The sequence below is a fragment of the Callionymus lyra genome, chromosome 4, assembly GCF_982586985.1.
Source record: "Callionymus lyra chromosome 4, fCalLyr1.hap1.1, whole genome shotgun sequence".
Classification (NCBI taxonomy): Eukaryota; Metazoa; Chordata; class Actinopteri; order Syngnathiformes; family Callionymidae; genus Callionymus; species Callionymus lyra.
The window spans coordinates 32,387,507-32,408,613 of NC_141821.1; the positions used below are offsets into that span (position 1 = coordinate 32,387,507).

The window sequence follows — 21,107 nt, forward strand, 5'->3', positions numbered from 1 at the left end:
CATATACATGTTTGTGATTTATTCATGTGGCTCAGCAGGTAAACAAGAAGGAGCTAAACATGTTCCACAAGAAGAACCAAACGGAGCTTTGATACTATAATCTTCCGACTGTTGTAACGTGACGAGACAATGTGGGAAATTAATCTGCGATCGCGTTTCTAATGCGAAAACAACGGCTTCCTTCGCCAAAGCCTGTTGGAAGAGGGTTGGGGTGTGTGTGTGTGGGGGGGGGGTTCCTCTCGTCTCTATTTGTGCCTGCCTGTGTTAACGCCTGCTCTGTGTTGTAGGTCCACGGCGTGTTGAGAGTGGTGATGGAACCGTTGCTGGGTGACATGCCTCTCGTCGGAGCCCTGTCACTGTTCTTCCTCAAGAAGCCTGTGAGTTCTGACGCTGATTAGTAAACACAACTCGTTTGATTCATTCGGCCGACAACACAACTCCGAACGTGTGTCCCCTCACTGTGTCGACCTCTGTCGTGAGGACTACGAGAAAGGCTGATGGGCGAAGAAATATGAGCGGAAGACGCTCCTTCGAACTCTTTCAGATGTGAAAGTATTGTTAGGTCTAAAAGAAGCTTTTAATCAATTGGATCAATGCTTCTGATATTCACGTCCGGGCCACTTACAGCTTCTCTTCTGTTAAGGTTCAACACATCTGTGCCCTTTCTCCTGATATAAGACTAACACTGCAATATAATGTCAATTCAAGTGAAAGTCAGTTTGTACACTGGTCTACGGCTCCTGTCCACCCTTCCATCATCCCCTAAAAGGCTTTGAGCTGAATGCCAAATGAAAGAGAAACAGCTCCAGACCATAACAGACCTTTGCCAAGTTGTCTTAGATCATTGCACTTATTCAACCCAGTGACTGGAATTTGGAAGTGATGCTAAACGTCCAGCAGCTGGCACTCTTACTGCCTGGAGCAGCCTGGCAAAACAATTTTGATTGTTTTTTTCTTCTATTCAATCCACCAGTTCAAGTACAGGCAGTGTTGAAAAACTCTCTGTTTATTTTCCTCATAACCTTTTCATTTGACTTTTTCAACTACCGGTTTAATCCTCAGTGAACAGGTTGAGTCAATTTAGCTAAAAAAATGTTAAAGGAAAACAAAAAAAGATCCTAGAGCTTCTCTCTAGTCATCCTGACATTCACTCCATCAACCAGCAGAGCTTTCAGTGCTTCACCTGACTTCACTATTGTGTTGTGAAACAATCTCATTTGTTCAAGTTGTTTTGTGTGTTCGCTCCTGGCCAGGTGGTCACTGTAAACACAAACTGCTTTGACTGACCCACCCGGGGACACAAAAGCTAAATCAATATTAATAAAAGATAAGATTTCCCGACTCAGAGAATGAATTTGAGCCAGATCCGCCGCATCCTATTCCCACAGCACGCAGTCCACCACCCACATCGTTCACAGCGTTCTTCCCCTCCTCGCTGCAGTCTGAGCGTCTCCTGAGAGCCAAGATGGAAAAAGCTCATTAGGCACCATAACCTGCTTCTCTTGGCTCTCAGGCTGATCGGATCAAAGCTCACAGAGAGACTTCATGCTCGGGCTTCGTCCCAGCAGATTGTGTTGGCACACCTCTCACCCACATGACGGAAGATCTGTTCGCACTTTTGTTCTCCTGCTGTGGGGAGAGGAATCAGAAGGTATCTGTCTAGATAAGTCGATGGAGAATATTTGCCCTCATTACCGGGAAAACTGATGAACACCCGGGAGGTTTTTGCTGCTGCTATTATGAATTATTAGGTGAGCAGAAGATAAAGCACTGACACCATCATGTCTATTCTGTTTAAATTGAGCAAATGATCAGAGAAAGAATGAACGACGTCTCATTGCTGACCTTTTAAAGCTTAATACATGCTATTTAAAAATTAATATGGATTACATGTATTATATTATGTTATGTACAGAATTATATCAGGGCCATCAGAATATTGAATAGTTGAATATAACATCTTAAATGTTCAAATTTGATATATTTTTTAAAGCATTGAATGATGTCATATGCACTTAAATATTGTCATTATTATATCAACATGATCATAATGAATTGAAAGTGCTACAGTTGAAAAAAAATGTGGAAAATATTTAGAAAATGTAAAATAAGAATATCAAACTTTCTGTTCAAAAACATTTAATTTTTGAAAATATTAAAATTCTCTTATTCAATTATTCACCAAAATAAATTTAACCTTTAATACAATTCAATAAAACAGGCAAATCTTTAAATGCTTGGGGAAAAAAACATTTCACATCCAATATTCTAAAGGAACTGAAAGCTTTTTATTGATAGCACTATATCTGACCTTTAATTTAACTGAATGTAAAATAGATTCAATTATAATTTTCTCATTAAAAAAGTATTTATGTGTTATTCTCAGTATTGATTAATCAAACCTAACATTAGCAAGTTGTGTTGTGATGTAAACAACATGCTTCTCACATTCAATATTTGAGTTCTTCACTGCGCAAATCTCTGAACACTTAAGAGGATGAAGGTCTTTCTTCTCAAATACACTCAGACATTTGTTTATTATCCTGCTTGACTTATTTCATTTGGCCACAGTGAGGGTGACAGCATACTCACATGAATCAACGTGTTTATTTGGCTGGCAGAAAAATGTGCGATGTTGCTCTGTCAAAACACAACACGGCTGTGTTTACCCTGGGTTTCTGCTGTTGACCTTTTCTTCCGTCTTCCCTTGTTTAGCTGCTGGATATAAACTGGACCGGGCTCACTAATATCCTGGATATTCCTGGCCTGAAGTAAGTCTGAGGTGCACTCTCCGTTAAATTACCTTCCACTTCACACACATATCTCTATGGAATGGTTGCAATCCAGTGAGTTATTACAAATATAGGAAAAATCATTTGTTATTGGCTTTGTTAAAGGCTTCAGTGCAGATACTGGTTCAATTATATCATCTTCACTCACAGGTTTGTCTCTAGATCACAATAGTATCATTTTATTTTCCAACCCGCAACTTTTATCCGATCAGGACCCTCCCAGGAATATAAATATGAAGCGTCCTGGTGTCTTGATTGATGAGCTCTTCATAACCACATTTGATTATTGTACACATAGTCCACATGGTATATGTGGAAGACAAACATCTATTTTCCTGTTGGTCCGGACATGCTACCGGTGATATTTCTACGACCTCATCACCATCTTGTAAAGTCATTCCAGTCTAAAAAAGTTCTGGGTTACGCTCTTTTCTGCTCGTCCGTCTCACTGAGCGTCTGTTTCCTCGTGTAACTCGAAGCCATGAAGACTCAGTGGGAGAGGAATTAACGTCGTCTAGGGTTTTGTTTAATCGCCGGCACAATTGGAAGATGTTGTCGGTGATTTACACCCCTAAATTAAGGAACACATGTTGCTCCATGTGGGATCGCAGCTGCTGGTTGTGTAGTCCGGTGATGTGGACGGACGTATTGACACCAGCAGTGTCTGCTGTCTCCCTGCCCTTCTGTTCGGACCTCAGAGGGGGTGAAATAGATCCATGACGCTCGAGCAATGCAGCGTGTGTGTGTGTGTATATATATACTGTATATTGTCCATGTGTGTTCGTGGGCAGTAGGTGAGTGGATTGGCTGGCTGGTGTGGGAGTGGCAGAGATGGTGAAATCATTCTCTGCATTTACAAACACACGACAAGTATTTATTTTTAATCAATGAACCTGTTCAAGTACAGACAGTTACCTTTGTTTGCATCATTTCTCAGATCTTGAAAAATAGTTTGACCTCTTTTGTAAAGCACTGATCAAACTTTGATATTTTACCTACTATTAGTAATAAGGCTTTTTGAGATTAAAACGTTGTTGTAAAAACTGTTTGAAAATATTTCAGGGTCAGGGTCAAGGTGACCCGAAGGCGCAAATAGCTTATATGTTTACCTTGACCCAGAGACAACACAAGAGATACCACAAACACATTTGTTTAAAGGCCTTTGGGTCACCTTGACCCTGAGATAATACAAGGGTTGAAAGAAACCATGAGCCACACCATTTATGTCCTCAATGTGTGTAATATAAATTTAAAATTGTTACGTTTTTATTTTTCATTTAACCATTAGTGTTTACAGGACCCCAATTTGACATGCCTCAATGAATTGTATTTTTTGAGTTTCTTCTTCAAAGCTGTAATTGAAAACAGGTGTTTAAAATAGATGTGTTTCACAATATAAATTATTATTATTATTATTATAATTTCCATCTTGCCTTGTCTTTTAACTTACAGTAAGTTCTCTTTATTCCTTAATACAATTTCCATTTTCTTAATGGACTATTAGAGAATATTTCATGATATTATTTCCCTCTAGCACTTTTCTCTCTTGCACTTTTATCCAAAAAGTGTATTTATTGTTTAATAATAATTGGCTAACATCATGTCTTTTAATTAAATGTGTTTTCTTTTGTTGTTGTTTTACATTTACAAATACCCTTTTAGCATCATTGCATTAATAATTTATGTCAAAGCACTGCAGCCAGAACTTAAGTCGGTCTCACATCCAACTATTCTTTCTCGTTGTGGGATTTGCATCCTTGATCCAATTTCCTTTACGTCTGCCTCTCTGTCTGAATGAACTCAGTGTAATCCTGAGGTGAGAGTCCACATCAAGAAGGCTGCTCTGCCAGACGCCCAACAACAAAGAGCCGATGAAGTGCTGACTTGACAGAAAACCCCTAATACCCTTTGGCAAAACTCTCTGCTGTCATCTCTCCTCCAGTAGAAAAGATGAGCTCTCTAACCAGCTATTGCACCATCCGGCCTCATTAGCAGCAGAGGAGATCCAGTCGAGAGAACGACCCTCAGATATTAAGGCAGTCATCGAGAGTTTATTACAACAAACTGTTTAATTGCTGCCGCACAGTTTTCAATTTTGTGTGTCGCCAGATAATTCAAGAGTGAACGTCAATTTAGCAGTGTGAGAGTAAACACATTAGGATGGAACAAGCAACCATCGAAAACTAGTTATACTGCCCTTTCCTTATGTCACACAAATGCTTTGAAAATGTCAAACGACAGTCATTGATCTTCTCTTTGATCCCACTGGTGTGTTGATATTCCTTTGAACATTGATATAATGAGCCCTCCTTCTGATCCGACACCAGCCTATCCAGTGACTTTCAAATTAATGCTGAATAAAAAGATGGCTTTTTGGTGTACGTTTGAATTTTCATTTCATTTTCTCGCACACTGTCCGGGAGGGAGTGCTGGGATCCCCAATTATTTTTGGTTTAATGTCAACATTATTTTCCATTACATTAAAACTAACAAGATGAAATATCATGATCCGCAAACATGTAAAGTGCATGTATACATTTCATCACTGTGCTTTATTTATTTTAAATAGATCACAAATTCATATTTTTAAGTAAATGTGTCTGAAACAAGGGTTTACACTTGTCAAGAGTAAAGGGAGAATATCTCTTTCGAGAAAATCTCCTTAAAAAAACGCCTTTAAGACAGTAATAATCAATGCAGCATGGTTTTTATGATGATATGATCATATTTTAATGAATGCCTCATGGACCAGTACCAGGCTCTTGTGGGTGTCGTTAAACTAACCTAAAGCTCTTGGATTAGTTAGTATTATTTTAAAAAAACATGTGAAAATAATGTTTTCTATGTTGTTTCTTGATGTTTAAAAATGGTTTCTTGTCTCTTCATCCTGATACACTTGAACCAGCTTCAGATATAAAGTATCTATGATACTTTATCTGGTCCTGACTTGGATGTTGTCATTATTTTTATTGATATATGTTAATGCATTTTGTGGGTCTGCATTAAAAACCTTAATGGAAGGGAATAGGTAGAGATACAGGTTTCGAAATATACAGTGAAACAAAAATAAATATTTATTGTGGTTTTATTCAAAGTCATATCAGTAGAAATATGGACAGACTTCAGAGATGGTTTTCTACTCTCTGTGCATCGAGGAAAGAGAAGAGTAGAATTGGAGCCAAAGAAAACTCTGTGTCCATCTTTGACAGGACAGGTGGACAATATATCTTCTCTCAAGACAAAAACTGTCAGAGTGAGGATAGCTCCTGAGGAAGGTTCACTTGACGGACTCGCGTGAGGATGAAAAGTTCACAGACTGACTTGTCAGCATTTATTCAGCCAGAGATCGGCAGCAGGCGACAGATCATTTTAACTTGTTTTTTATTGCCACCATTTGCCTGTAATTCCAGCAGAGCTACTGCGCGAGCGTTAAAGGAAGCTTTGTGTAAATGCTCCGCCTTGCTTGCTTTATCGTTGATGTACCATCGGTAGAGACTTCTGGCGGGTGATTTGCTGTGCTGCACCAACATGTCTGAACCAACTCCAATTTCCCTTCTATCAGCACGCTCACACACACACACACACACACACACACACACACACACACACACACACACACACACACACACACACACACACACACACACACACACACACACTGAGGGTGTGTTTTGTTCTAAGCTGTGATAAAAGGAGAATATTTATAACTCGAGGGCAAACTTAAATAATACATGCCTTCCTTCTGTTTATCCCCCTTTTCCTGTGCTTCCTCCTGATCAGTGGCCTGTCTGACAGCCTCATCCAAGACATCATCTACAGTTACCTGGTGTTACCAAACCGCATCACCGTCCCGCTGGTGGGGGACGTCGAGCTGGCTCAGCTGCGCTTTCCCATGCCAAAGGTAACTTTTCACCCGATGAAACATCGCTGTTAAATCCCTCTCTTGTGCATTCTTGATCAGGAGTTTTTTTTTAATGGCCTCACATCTCTTTGTTTTCTGTTTATCGATTCTCTGATAAAGTTTTATGCTCGCATCTCTCAAGCCTATAAAGGAAAAACACCTGCTTAACAAGCACCACCATAGATTGATTTTAAAATGGATTTATCTAGATAATTCAACAAAACCTGATGAATATTCATTATGTTGATAACTTATCTGCGTAGCTTAAAGGCCACTTGGCTGCACCGTATTATCTGTAAGATATTAAAAGACAAAATCAGGTTCAATTTCTCTTCACATCAATCTCTTTGTACTAACATGTATGTTACCTCGATCAATGTTTATGCCAATAAACCCACACAGGACCATTCAACTCAAATTAATTATGAACAAATAATGATCCGTACACACGATCACTCACCCTGAGATGATCAATAGCTTTCCTCAACTAAACTTTGTTGTGCTGCTCAGCTTTTATCACTATCGGATATTTCCTGTCAACGGTCTCCACTTCTCTGCAGGGTGTCCTGAGGATTCACTTCTTGGAGGCTCAGGATCTGGAGGGGAAGGACAAGTTCCTGGGAGGCTTGATAAAAGGGAAATCCGACCCTTACGGCATCTTACAGATCGGCAACCAGCTATTTCAGAGCAAGACGATCAAAGAAAGTCTCCATCCCAAGTGGAATGAAGTTTACGAGGTGAACACGATGGATGCTCGAACTTTCACTTTTACTAGCGACCATGAATGAAATACTTTGTGTCTTCTTGTCAGGCTTTAGTGTACGAGCCGTCTGGGCAGCATCTAGAGATTGAGCTGTTCGACGAGGACCCAGACAAAGATGATTTTCTGGGAAGGTGAGTCATTCAACTCTTGTTTGTGTCAAAAACAAATAACAAAATGTTTTAAAAAACCACATCAAATGATAATTTCAATGTGAACAAGACATCTTTTTTCATTGAATATGTTGTATTTAGCCCCATTGTTAATATCAAAGCAACGTTTGTTGATTGATATGACTCTTTCTTATAATTGAATGTGTCACGGGTGCAGCGCCAGAGGGCCCAAAAGCAGAAACAGTCTCAAACACAAAAGAGTATCCAAAACTCTTTAATAAATAAAATCCACAAAAGGTAAATCCAAACTTGGGAAAAAAATAATAAAGAGATAAGACTCAAACAGGATCATGAGAGAATCATGTATGACTCACTAATGTATGCAATAAGCTAAATAGAATTTATATATAATCAAATTTTCATTGAACATTTGGATACATTTATAAGAAAGACATGGGCAGGATTGTCCTTTATTTAAAAAGAAAATTCCCAAACTTATAGTTGGGGGTAATGGTGGTTTCTTTTTTACTACTGCAGAAAAGCAGCAAATGTGTTGAGTTTTTGAATGATGGCAGGAGCATGTCAACACTCAAAACGAGAAAATGCACAATAATGGGCAGTAAGATTACTTTATTATTGTGCATCTACTGAATATTACCAGAAGAGAGTGCAAGATCGTTAAAAAAATTACTAAAATGACCATAGTTGAAGCTTTTTCAAATCTCCTTTTTATTCAGGACAGGAAATGCACATATAGTATGTGGAGGAAAGACATATGGAGAAAGTTCACTGGCAGGCTTGCATAGCCAAATAACATTTACACTTATTTACACTTTCAGAGAATATTTTTGAATTTCTTAAGAAGAATGGTTATAAATTGGTGTTTATACTTCCATGCACCCCTGTTCTCGGGGTTATCTTGACCTTTTAAGTATATATTTTATTGGGTATTGTTTTGATTGTTTAAGCGCTTTATGACCCTGGTCTGGAAAAGCGCTCTATAAATATAAATTACTTACTTACAATATGAGGAGCATAGATTAATGTTTTACCTTATTTTGAGCTCTAACAAAACAGACATCTGGATTCAAGCAAAGTATTTAGCTTCAACTACATACTAATGTTAGAAAGAAGTATTCATGTGTGAATATACTCATTAAAATCAAGTATATATTTTTCTTAATGATGTATGTGCCGCCAACTCTAGTACTAGCCTGAGGCGAACCACCGCATGCAGCAGAGAATAAATCTATAAACGCTTTGATACATTTATGTGACTTTAGTCTATGTTTTTACATGATATTTGTGTAACTACATGTTCTGAACTGTCACAGCTTGATGATTGACATGACGGAGCTGCACAAGGAGCAGAAGGTTGATGAGGTGAGTGACCCTTCATCGTCCAATAACATGTTCAATTATTGTTTTTTCAGGGAGTACAGTATGTATTATATTTGACTTCGCTTATGTTTTCTTAGCTGCTGTTCATGTGTTAAGTTGTTTTATAGTGAGCTCTAAACTGTTGGATAATGACGGCCATATTTGCTGTGGACCTTTTTCTGTTTCACTTCCCTGACCCATTTTAGTAATTAAAACAATGTTCTTCTTTTTTAATCCATCATAGAACCTGCTTCATTACCTTTTCATTCATGACAGAGTCATTTCAACTAACGTTACTTCCATGTGCCCTCAAGAATGCCTGCTGTGGCTGAGCAAGCAGAATGAATGTGTTTCAAATACAGGAGTCTTGAAAGATGTTTTGTCTTCAAGAACGAGCAGAAAAACTAGTGGAACAAGAACATTTTGAATTCTCAAGATTGTGTTTGTCACGTCACACGTTAAACAAACAGGGCGGAAAAGGAAAACTAAGAAGCCAGAAGAGGATGAACTAATGCTTACATTAAACTGCTTTATGGTGCAAAAACAAGTTGGAAGTGAGTGTATAAGTGCCACCTTCTCAGGGCGCAGGTCAGATTTTGAATGATAACATATTCTGGACCAGAGTTCTGGATCAGGTTCCATCATGTTTTCGACAACTTCCTGTGACAAATGGTGTCAAATTAGGGATGTTTTCAATGTGATGTATTTGACGGACCCACATGAATAATTGAACCATTGTGAAGTCTGAAGGTCTTGCAGGAAGGACAACTGATTTAGTGATGCTGAGGGTTCTCCTGCTGGAGGGTATTGACATGAGAGGAAGAACTGTCCATCATAAGACTGCAGACTGACGGACATACCAAACAAGTTTAATGTTGAGGTCGGAGGAGCAGGTTGGAGTTCACGTCAGGATAGGTTTACATAAACTTCTGTCATTAAATGTAAACTTACAGTGTTTTCTCTTGATTATTTTAGGTTCTAATTCCAATTCTCAAATTCAAATAGTCAGTATATTTTCCTACTAATCTAGTTAAAGCTTTACCAAGAACAAATGAAAAAGACTTCATCAAGTACTGTTTACAATAGGAATCTCAACCTTCAAATCATAACTTATGTTTTATTTCCTCAGAACAATGCTACATTTCTTTCATAGGTTGTTCTTGTTTGAAGTGCTGGTTGTCGTGATTGTGTTGCTGCCGAGGTTCCTTTTCATTATCTGGAGGTGGTAACCTTGACGACGAGAGGCTTCAAACTGCATTCTTAAGTGCGGCTTGTTCGTTTCAGTGGTTCGACTTGGAAGAAGCTCCCACGGGGAAACTTCACTTAAAGCTGGAGTGGCTCTCGCTGCTCTCTACACCAGAGAAGATGGACCAGGTGAGTGACCTCACCCAAACTCACCCGCGATACCATTTCCAAGTCGTCATCAACGTCGTAAACAAAAGGCGTCCTCTCTTTCAGGTACTGAGGAATGTTCGTGCAGACCGAAGTTTGGCCAACGATGGACTCTCCTCGGCCCTGCTGGTGGTCTACCTGGACTCTGCAAAAAACCTGCCGGTAAGATTTCCGATGCAGATCGATCAATCCAATCTATCAATACATTTATGAATTTGATTGAGTAAAATCAGAATTCAAATCAGGACTGATGCTCTGTTATTAATGATGATTATCAGTCTGTTTAAAATCATCAATTGGAGTAAACTTTAAAGATGAGCTAAGTGATTGATTGACTACTTTCTCTATTGGGAGAGAACTGGTTGAGGTATTCAAACAAAAAAATACATGTGTACCATAAATTAAAACTACAATACATGTGAGTTGCAAAGTTAATTATATTTCCAAATTAAATTAAAATTAAATAAAAAGCCATCATCCTTCATTCAAAATGATGTAACACTGACCATACACAGAGACATAACATTTTTAAATATTCTTTATATATAAAATAGACTCCAATTGATTTATTTTCTACCCAAAAACATGCAAAGATTTCTGAATCACTCCTTAGTTTCTTGCCGCCACATTAATCATTTACAAACCTGTTGATTCAGAAGTGCTAACAGAAGAGCTTTCTTCTTTAAAAATCTCTGTGTCTTTGTTGATGTAAAGTCGTGGACAAATAATGTTCCAGATAAACCAGTATACTGAAAGACACAGCATGTTGGTTCCTAGAATTACCTGTACGTATATGTTCAAGGGTTTCAGGGCAACTCAACAAACACAATCACATTCTACAGACGACTCACTCTCTTACATGGTTATCCTATTAATTGTGATCTTTATGAGCATGTGTGGAAAAAACATGTTTTAGCCACTGATCTAATCAAATTCTACAAGATGGTTTCAAAAAAATAATGGATATGAAATCTCCGCCTGTGTAAAGTGTGAGGTTTTTCATTTGGTACCATTTCCTCCAACACACACTAACTAAATCAAAGACATGTTAGGAAGTGATCTCTGAAATTGATTGTCTTCTAAATATTTTTATTTACATAACTGGTCTTGAAGAAGAGATGGGTAATCGTTTGGGTTTTAACCTATACTTTTGACGCAATGTTTAAACCTTGTGTTGTCTGTGGGTCAAAGTGAACGACATCTACCACTGCTTCGTTTTAACTTGACCCAGAGACAACACAAGGGTTCAAACAAAGAAAAAAACATTAAAGAGCCATTAATGGGAAAAGCCAACTCTCCTTTCTACTTTATGAAGTTCAATTCCGTGTGAAATCTCAGCAAACAAGAGGTTACAAGAGTGAAGCCCATTATGACATAGTAATGGCTTCACTCCTCCTCCAGCCAACTCTAATTACCCCCTGCTTTGTTTATACAACGAGTCCCTTTGAGGTGGAGACCCCCGGGGATTGATGACATACAGTGACAAACCTCAACGTTTGACTAATCACAGCAGTGTGGGCATAGTTATGGTTAACAAGATTTCATCTTCAGAAAAACAAAGTTTTCAGTTGGCGTGGCTTGATCAGATTTTCTAATGTAAATATTTCAATGAAAAGGGAGTTTTGTACAAACAGACACATACTGATGATACAATAGAGTCCAACATCTATCTAAGACACACTTTAATCAACACATTAGTTGACCAGTCTCAATGTTACATTTTGTTTATGTAGGGGAAATATTTTTCATCCTAACAGACTGCATTCGTATCAGGCAGAATTATTTTGCTGTCAAAAGTTTTCCATGGTGTCTGACTTTTTATGTTATTGTCCGTCATATTTTTAAGACATTGTCAGGCAGAAGGAATTCAAATCAAACTCTGAAATGTTTCTTCTGTTGACCAGTGCCAGAGCGGTACCGTGTATTGGTGTCTGCAGATAAAAACACTGTTATGTAAAAGAAAAATGAGAAAAACTTACACTGACGATAAAACTTCCAGGAGCAGCGTATTCCACACACAGCTCGTCTTCCTCTGTCGGCTGAAAACTGCTGCAATTTAAACTTTTGGTTCAAACTAAGTTCAAGACATTAAAGTTTGTTTCCTCTGAGACTCCAGTTACTTGCCGGATTCACTCTTTTTAGCAACTAACAATTGGCTCAGCACCGTCAGGAGTCTTCCAGAGACTGTCTCCTCTTCAGGCTAGTTTAAAGAACAGTACTGCTTCCCTGTCAGCTCGCACCTGGTTATTGTTCCAGGAGTTGACAAACAACTAGAGTCACCACAATTAATCGGAGCTGGCTCGGAACAAAACTGCACGAATGAACATGGTTAGGTTCAGCTTTGTGTTCCATATGTTCAGTCATACACTGGAGTTAATGGGTCGCAGCGCTTTCTTCACAATCCATAACGGTGAATAATTGTTGTAGATGTCACCCGGTGTTCACGGCTGCGCCTCACACTGTCTCCTCTCCACCCAAGAGCATCTTCAGCGGCAGCCTGGGCTGTGGCAATTTGAGCGAGAGGCGCGCCTCCGGCCTGGTGTTTTGCGAGAGCAACACCTCAGAGTATAGAACCATATGTGTGAGTCAGACGGTCCTCTGCATCCCGGCGTGAGGTGGAGTGTGAGTCTGCATTCATCAGGTCTGCTGCGGTGCTGCTCGGCCCAGGAGTGGAGACTAATTCATGCCTGATAACCATTAACATAAAGACACGCCTGGAGAGAAACAGTCGCTGCTTTATAATGAGCTGCAGACTGTTGATGGACTGGACTTTAAAATGCAGATCTCAATCGATGCTGTGAACTCTCAAATGAAGCTCAGGGATTTTAGTTAGAAGCTGCATCAACAGTCTGAGAACTCTCCTGTAGTTCAAGTTAAACCAGTGGTTCTAAACTTCTTCACTGGTCTCAGCAGCACCTTAACTAAAGCTAAACTATGTGTTTTTTTTAATTATTACTTTCATCCTCGACTAAAAGATTATCACACCAAGCCCTCTCCCCCTCTTTAAGAACCACTGGCTTAAATAAAACTTCTCATCTTTAATGAGGGATAAAAGTCGCCATAGTGCTGAAAAAAGGGGTTTCAAAATTGTCCTGGGGACCATTTGCAACCCTTTGAATGATAAATAAATAATATCAGATGGTTAAGAAAGAAAATGTATTAATACTATTAATTGTGTACAACATAAAATATTATTTCATACCTTTGACTTTATACCTGAGAATAAAACATGTCATTTTTATTGGTACATTTCTAATAATTCTCAAGGACACAAAAATGAATGAATAATTACATCACAACATAATCATCTAACTTCCTCCACAACTTTCATTCAGGTGTTTGCCCGAGCGATTTGAGTTTCCTGGTGTAAACGATCAGTTCTCTAACCCTCCCTAGCTCGGCTGGTGACCTCACCTACTAACCTGGCTTTAATTTTTCCCTCCGTGCTGGCTGGCAGAGCAACACGTCAGATTTCAGCTCTGACGGGTCAAAGCAGGTCTCGGTGTTTAAGGCTCTGAAGGTAACATCAACGGAAGTGTGTGATGACTTGAGTCAAGTGTCATGTGCACTCATTCATCCGGCATGTGCACGACGTGACAGTTGTGATCTTCACTTCTCCTCTGTGGCAAAGATGAAGTCATTGTGGAAGGCCTGTGGTCGTGCATGCTCACTGTGCTGGTGTGTATCAGTTCCTGAATCTGCGTTATCAGCCGGCAGCATGTTTGTGATGCTGACGGAGCAGGGCGGCCACCACATGTTGTCTCACACCCACTGCAGTTATTAATCATGACCATCGGATCTCGGTCAAAAACACTGGTTCGTCAGGTTCTCCTACATTCTCTCAGAGCTAGGATCAGCCGGACCACATGAAGTCTAAGGAAGTCAGTCTGGACTTTAAAAAGGGAATATTTTTTTTGTGTGAGATCAGGTCATCAGTTCAAACCAGTCACGTAAATGAATCATATCTTTTTTTTGATCAGGGTTCTTTGTCCTTCCATATTAGGATTTGAACCTTTGACCTCTTAAGTGAGAATGATTGAGCTTCTCTGTGTCAAAACAATGAAAACACCAAAAAAATTGAAGTTTAAGGGCTTTTAACAGAGCAGTCTTGCTAAACGTATCATTTTATATCTTTAATATCTTCACATTCCAAATCCTCCCTCTGTCCAAAAATGATGAAAGATTTTTCAAAATTGTGTTTTATACAGGTAGGTACCTTTCCAGTGTGTCCGTCTGCTTCTAAAGTGCTTTAAAAAAAATCATGCAGATTTGATTTATTCATTTTTCTCATGCTATTCTATGAATGTGGGTTACATTTTTTAATGTTCATGTAAATATGCAATTAATATAACCTTTTTATTGTTATTTTACTTTATTAAAATCTGAAACATTTGTTAAGTTTATTGAATTTTATATTTATGTTTTATTTTTAATTGAAACCAGAAAAATCAATGGACAAAACATGTAATTATTACGAAATAAGATTACACTTTTTTTGGTTTAGGGACAATTACAAAATTAAGTCTAAAACTAAATTATTTAACAACTTATAGTTAGACTTGAACTTGCAATGTTGAATGGTTGTACATGTTTAAAACATGATTACTGTATATGTAATCAATTACAGTCATATGTCTGTGTGTGGCCCCTGGGTCACACTTTTCACAGATCTGAATTAACAGTACTTAGCAGACGTTCTCAAAAATCCTTCCAAAATTCAGATGATACATCGACATTCATGTAACCTTGATGTACCCAATTATCCCAAATATCTCTGCCAAAGCTGATGTCAACCCAAACTGTGTCCTTTCTTCACTTGACTCTGTCTCACGGCTTCATTTTAGATTCTTTCAGTCCATTCAGTTAATTAACTTGAGGTTTATTTGAAGAAATGAAATGCTCTATAACCCAAAACCATTAAGATTATAAAAAGTTGAAAAATGGATTTAAATCATGAATATGTTTTTGAAAAATGACAGAAATGTAGCCATCAATTACAAAGTGATTCAGCTCTCGGTCTCAGCTGCAGTTTTATTATTATTCTGAGAGGAATACTGGTGGAGACTTAGCTGTGGGAACCCAGCGGACTAAAATTAGAATGCAGCTGAGACAATCCTCCTGGTCGCTCTGCCTGCAGCCCTGCTTGTCAAAGTGTGTGTAAAAAATGTCGCCTTTTCTTCCTTCGTCGCTTCACAGAGCTGATGTTTTATTTTGCAATCACCTTGTGTCGACTTGAATTTCCCCAGAGATATGACATGTTTCTGTTTCTGGCTCTGCATTAGTCTGCCAAGAAGACCAGCAGTGAGCCCAGTCCGTACGTCCAGTTCACCGTGGGCCACAAGTCTCTGGAGAGCAAGGTGAGGTGTCATCATGGCTGCTCCTGGAGCTCACAGGAGTTGATTGACAGGTGCATCTGCAGCATGGCAGCAGAATTAGACACTTTGCATGTATGCAATAATCAAAGAAGGAATAGATCAGGATTTGTGATTATCGTCCTGGTCTGCCAACTGAATGAAATGATTACAACAAAATTAAAAAAAGCCTTCGATCTACAGGTGGTAGCGCAAGATCCAAAGCAGCGGAAATCAAAAGCTTCTTGATAAATCTCCAGCGAGGGTCCTTGACTTTGTTACAGTCATCAAACTGCACAAAAATCTATAACTTCTTTTAAAACATCCTTTTACAAACTGCTTTCACGTGATGTCTTTGTATCCACTTATTCTGGTGTAAACTGCTTTCTTCTTTCATCTCGTCCTCATTATTCTAAAGGACTTTTCTTACTTTGACAGTTACAAAAACTGTACATCCATGTGAGAGTTTTTAGATGTGATGGTAGCTAGCTAGCATATCAGTGAGCGGCTGATGCACAAGCCTTGGTGCAACATGAACCAATGGACTAACCTCCTCTCTGTCCACTGAAGATCCGCTTCAAGACCAAGGAGCCGCTGTGGGAAGACTGTTTTTCATTCCTCGTCCACAATCCCAGGAGGCAGGAGCTGGAAGTGGAGGTACAGACTCGGCTGTCGGCTGTCATCTCAGAACATTCTGCCACCAAATATTGGGACTAAACCAAACAAATGCTGTATGTTCACACACAGGTGAAAGATGACAAGGCCAAATGCACTCTGGGAAATTTGACGGTGCCTCTCAGTGGTCTACTGGCAGTGGAGGACATGACGCTTACTCAGTGTTTTCCTCTGAAGAACTCTGGGCCAAGTTCCACCATCAAGCTGAAGATGGCGCTGAGGGTAACTATCTAAACGGATTATTTACGAATATTACAAGCTGTTGCGTCTGTGACACCTTCATCTTCTTCCATCGCCTCTGTCTGTGGGCGCAGAAGTAGTTTTAGATGTTTCATCTGAACTTTGCTCCTGCAACTCTCAGTCCAGCCACACAATCGTTCGCAGTTGATGACAAACATGATTAAAAATGCTGAACTTTGACCTTTCATCACAGAGGTTCAATCAAACCAGCTCAGCCCTGCCGATGTCTCACTCACAAACAAAACCCTGACAGGATGTTTTAAAGTAAAAAGAGTCTGGAATGTTTTTTTTTTCCAGGCAGCAGAAGTCCATCATGTGGAAACAAACACGGTTATTGAATAATTTGTAAAACATGGTACAGCATCACATACCAGCTTGAATAACTGATGATGTATTTGTTTACCTGAAAACAGTCTTAAAATATCTCAAATATATCGCGGTCCTCTCCTAATCTTTTTAGTCTGCTACTGTGCTGATGCAGCATAATTGTCAGGGACACACACCTGCTATTATTTTATGCTCAGTAATGATCTGTTACTTCTTAAGTCATTTATGACCTGAAACAGAATGCTACACGATGAGTTTACGCTTACAGCAGCAGTGTGGGATTTTATATGAACAATAGTGCCGTAATCAAGTTGTCAGCGTTCATCTGTTGTCTTTTTATTACGGCTTTTATTATTCTTTTTCTATTGTTTTTTTAGATTCTATGCAGAAACACTCGAGAACAAAAATTAACATGAATTGCCTTTGTACAGATTTGTTGAATTTATGGTGAACTGTTTCATCTTCATCAAATCAGCTGATGTTAATGTTATGACTTTCATCCATTTCCCTTTGCAAATTTCCTCTCCAAATATTTCTCCAAATATTAAATGACTTTTCACACTTATAAAGTCGTCCTTAAGACGTTTGCAGTCGACACCATGACCTATTTTATCAAGAAACCCTTATCAAAGCTTGATGGTTTAATCCTCCTTCTGGGTGACTTTTTCAGCAAATACAGACACGTCGCCCCGTGGATTGAAGTACTACATGGATGTGTTTTGATTGTTGTTTATTCTTACTTTGTTGCCGCATAACTCATCAGTATAAATACAGAACACATGTTCTTATTTTTAGCAACACACCTTGTCAGGAAAAGCAGCTCTTTAATCCAAATGTGGGTTTAAACTCCATGTCTGGTCACTGTTGCTTAGCAATGCCTGCAACTGAATACAGATGAACTTTTTTCCATGAAACTCAATATAATCTTAAATTTGCCTTTTTCTATTTATAAATAACCAAACAATGTAAAGTCGCTTCTCAAAATGAATCAATGCTGATTTTCTAGTTTTCCAGACTGTGGATTCACTGATCTTCATTTGAATTTGATCTAATAACAGAACAAATATTGACCGCTCTGCAGAGGCGTAATTGATCTTCCCATGAAGCTCATCAAATTATTTGCCATAGAAATCCAACACAGACACAATGAGATCCATGTTCATTGGCATTTAGTGTGCATGTGAATCTGGATGAATGAGTATGAGGATAAAATAAAAACATTTCTGAATCACTATAATAAATAAAAAGTTGCTTATTTAATGTCTCAATATATTATTTTACTTTCTAAAATTTCTTTTTTAATTTCTCCATACAATGTAAATTCAATTTATTTAATTTATTTTTGTAAATATCAGAGTCAGAAACTTTGATGAGCAGTGTCAGAAACAGAACATGGCATTTTTTTGTGATTGGGATACTGATAATGATTGAACAAAACTTGTATTAAACTTTGTCTATAATATGTGACACTTATTTTTCCATGTTCCAAAAGTTCAAAGTTTCAGGATGAAAGTCAAAAGTTTAAGCCAGGAAACAGTGAACACACTGAACACTGCAGAGACAAGAGAAGAGAAGGAAGACTATTATAGACTAATAGAGGGAAGTAAATCAACAACTCAAGTGATTTATGCAGTAACAGATTCATCAAAATAAAACAGGAAGTGAGCAGGTAGAGGCTGTCACTGGAGTTAATAATCAGATGAATTTCTCTACGCTTGTAGATCCTGTCTCTGGAGAAGCAGGTCTCGTCGGACCAGCCCTCCTCTGTGCAGCTCAGGAAGTCCAGCATGCCGCCGCCGACCCCCGCCGTCTCCGTGAGGCCGTCGTCCTCCGAGTCTCCGCTGTCACGGCCCTCCCCGCCGCCCGTGGACGCCTCCACGCTCACGCTCCACCCCAGGGACGGCGAGCCGTACTCGGCCAGCCCCCGCCGTAGCTTCTCCAGCCTCAGCTGCATCTCGGGGTCCCAGAAGCACCTCTCTCACAGGGAGTCCACCCCCAGCCTGGCCTCCGACATCTCGCTGCCCTTCGCCTCCCTGGAGCTGCAGCAGAGACTCCGACAGCTGCAGAAGTACGTAGAAACAAACACCTTTTTAGAATAATAAACATACACTGGTACTTAAGAGAATGACATTTCTTTAGACATTTCTCTTTTCACATCACATCAGACACACATGTCCCTGTTTTAGACGGTCTTCTGCTCCGACCGACTGACTGTGGTGTGTTTCAGTGGCTCTGCTGTCAGCCAGTTCCCCCTCGGTGAAGTCCAACTGACCATCCGACACAGCTCCCAACGAAACAAGCTGATCGTGGTAGCACACGCCTGCCGGTGAGAGACTCATGCAGCGCCCACTAAAATGACTGCATCATGTTTTGCTAAGGAAAACTCATCTCAGGAGAATTGATCAGGAGAGTATTTGTCAAATCAGATCATTCTTTTGTGATGAATTGTGTCAGTATTTAATATAAGAATCAGAAAAACTTCATGAAAAGGAATGAATTAAAAAGTAATAATGATAAAATAGAGATAAGTGACTCTTTCATCAAAGTCGTCATAGAAAATTCAAATTAAAAATGATTAATGATCCAGACATAATGTGACATTTTTCAAGATAATTATAGCATTAAAAATAAGTTTGTATAAATAAAATCCTTTTTTTTATGTCAAATAATACCACTTAAATTTGATTAATTGGATGCATTTTCAATATTTACATGGGCTGGAGTCTCAATTCAACATATTTGTAATCATTATCTAACCAAAGTTAGTACTTAAATGGATTAAACTTTTGACAAATTAAATGTTTTACTGTACGATTTTCAAATAGTGTTGAATGTTATGAAATATTCAAATAATGGTTTTCTTGTCTCACTTTATTTATTTTGTTGTCGATGTGCAAAATAAATGAATACGTTTCGATAAACATGGCTTAATTATATAAGAGTCTAAACTACCAGAGTAAAATGACCTTTGGATTACATGTGTTTTGTTCCTCAGAAACCTGATCGCCTTCACCAAAGACGGCTCGGATCCCTTCGTCCGACTCTACCTCCTGCCCGACAAGAGCCGGACCGGCAGGAGAAAGACCTGCACCATGAAGAAGACTGTTAATCCTGTTTATGACCAGACGTGAGTCAGCAGGCAGTGGAGTATCGTGATCATGGCCCTGACAGAACTGGTGTTCCTAGGTTTGAGTTCAGCGTTTTGACGGTGGAGCTGCACAGGAGAACTCTGGACGTGGCCGTGAAGAACGGAGGAAGCATCTTGTCCAAACATCGAGGACTTCTTGGGAAGGTAAAATACTTGTCATGAAACAATATAAGACATTAAAGAATGTTGTGCACCATCTCAGGTTCTGGTGGATTTGAGTGGGGAGGACATCTCCAGAGGATGGACACAATGGTAACTTGATCATGGAGGCTCTACGAAGATAAAAAACTAAATATGATCGTAACTTTTCCAGGTTCAGCCTGAGCGAGGACGGATCATCTCAAAGCCTGCGAGACGACCAGGAGCCGCTCTTCACCGCTGAGATCTGAGGCCCTGGTTCTTTTCTACTGCATGTACTTTTACCTGAGTCGGGCATGTTCAACTGTTCAATGATGACGGCGCAGTCGTTGTAATATACTGTAATGAGTCCATGTAAATATGAAGTGGCCAGTTTGAACTCTTTTGGTGGAGCTAAAAGGTGATGAAATTGGATTCAACCAAAGGAACAGAATGGATTTCTGCATCAGCGTTTGTCTCGACTATTATTGTTTGTAATGCTGTGTGCTATGATTGTTTACCTCTTAATGTTGTATGTGTTTGAATACGAACATGGAATGCACATATGCAAGTAACAAAATGACTGCTATGTATATTTGGAGGAGGATTTTGTGCAATACAGGAGGAAGATGGTCCAGGACTGACCGAGGGGCATTCAGAGGAGCTGGGACTGAGCTCTGGGCTTCAAAGATACTTGAATAAAACGTTGCATCCTGGGTAATATGAACAAAGTACATTTGGAGAGGTGTCAGAACGTGTTGTCATGACGACGGGGGTGTAGGTCGAAGCATTTTAAATACTGTTCTTGTACTCCATCATGTGCCTTAATGACTCACTGTGTCAGTTTGCCTTCTTAATATTTTCATTTGAATGACGAATAGGCTTTGAGGAATAAATGCTAACTTTTGTGA

At 39.2% G+C, this 21,107-nt stretch overlaps 1 protein-coding gene across 2 annotated transcripts in view; it reads left to right on the forward strand.

Annotated features, from left to right (window-relative positions):
• esyt2b (extended synaptotagmin-like protein 2b) overlaps positions 1 to 21,107 on the forward strand; it is a 30,645-nt gene extending 9,538 nt beyond the window's left edge. The window contains exons 6-23 of one of the 2 annotated variants that reach the window (XM_087789859.1): positions 288 to 377; positions 2,716 to 2,771; positions 6,573 to 6,693; positions 7,254 to 7,430; positions 7,505 to 7,587; positions 8,901 to 8,949; positions 10,231 to 10,320; positions 10,405 to 10,500; positions 13,796 to 13,858; positions 15,621 to 15,695; positions 16,260 to 16,346; positions 16,437 to 16,586; positions 18,653 to 18,999; positions 19,159 to 19,257; positions 19,927 to 20,058; positions 20,118 to 20,223; positions 20,282 to 20,331; positions 20,393 to 21,107. In XM_087789859.1, coding sequence (XP_087645985.1) covers positions 288 to 377; positions 2,716 to 2,771; positions 6,573 to 6,693; positions 7,254 to 7,430; positions 7,505 to 7,587; positions 8,901 to 8,949; positions 10,231 to 10,320; positions 10,405 to 10,500; positions 13,796 to 13,858; positions 15,621 to 15,695; positions 16,260 to 16,346; positions 16,437 to 16,586; positions 18,653 to 18,999; positions 19,159 to 19,257; positions 19,927 to 20,058; positions 20,118 to 20,223; positions 20,282 to 20,331; positions 20,393 to 20,468 — 1,947 coding nt within the window. In that variant the 3' untranslated portion in view covers positions 20,469 to 21,107. The remainder of the gene's footprint in view (positions 1 to 287; positions 378 to 2,715; positions 2,772 to 6,572; positions 6,694 to 7,253; positions 7,431 to 7,504; positions 7,588 to 8,900; positions 8,950 to 10,230; positions 10,321 to 10,404; positions 10,501 to 13,795; positions 13,859 to 15,620; positions 15,696 to 16,259; positions 16,347 to 16,436; positions 16,587 to 18,652; positions 19,000 to 19,158; positions 19,258 to 19,926; positions 20,059 to 20,117; positions 20,224 to 20,281; positions 20,332 to 20,392) is intronic. The other variant, XM_087789860.1, reaches the window with a different exon arrangement.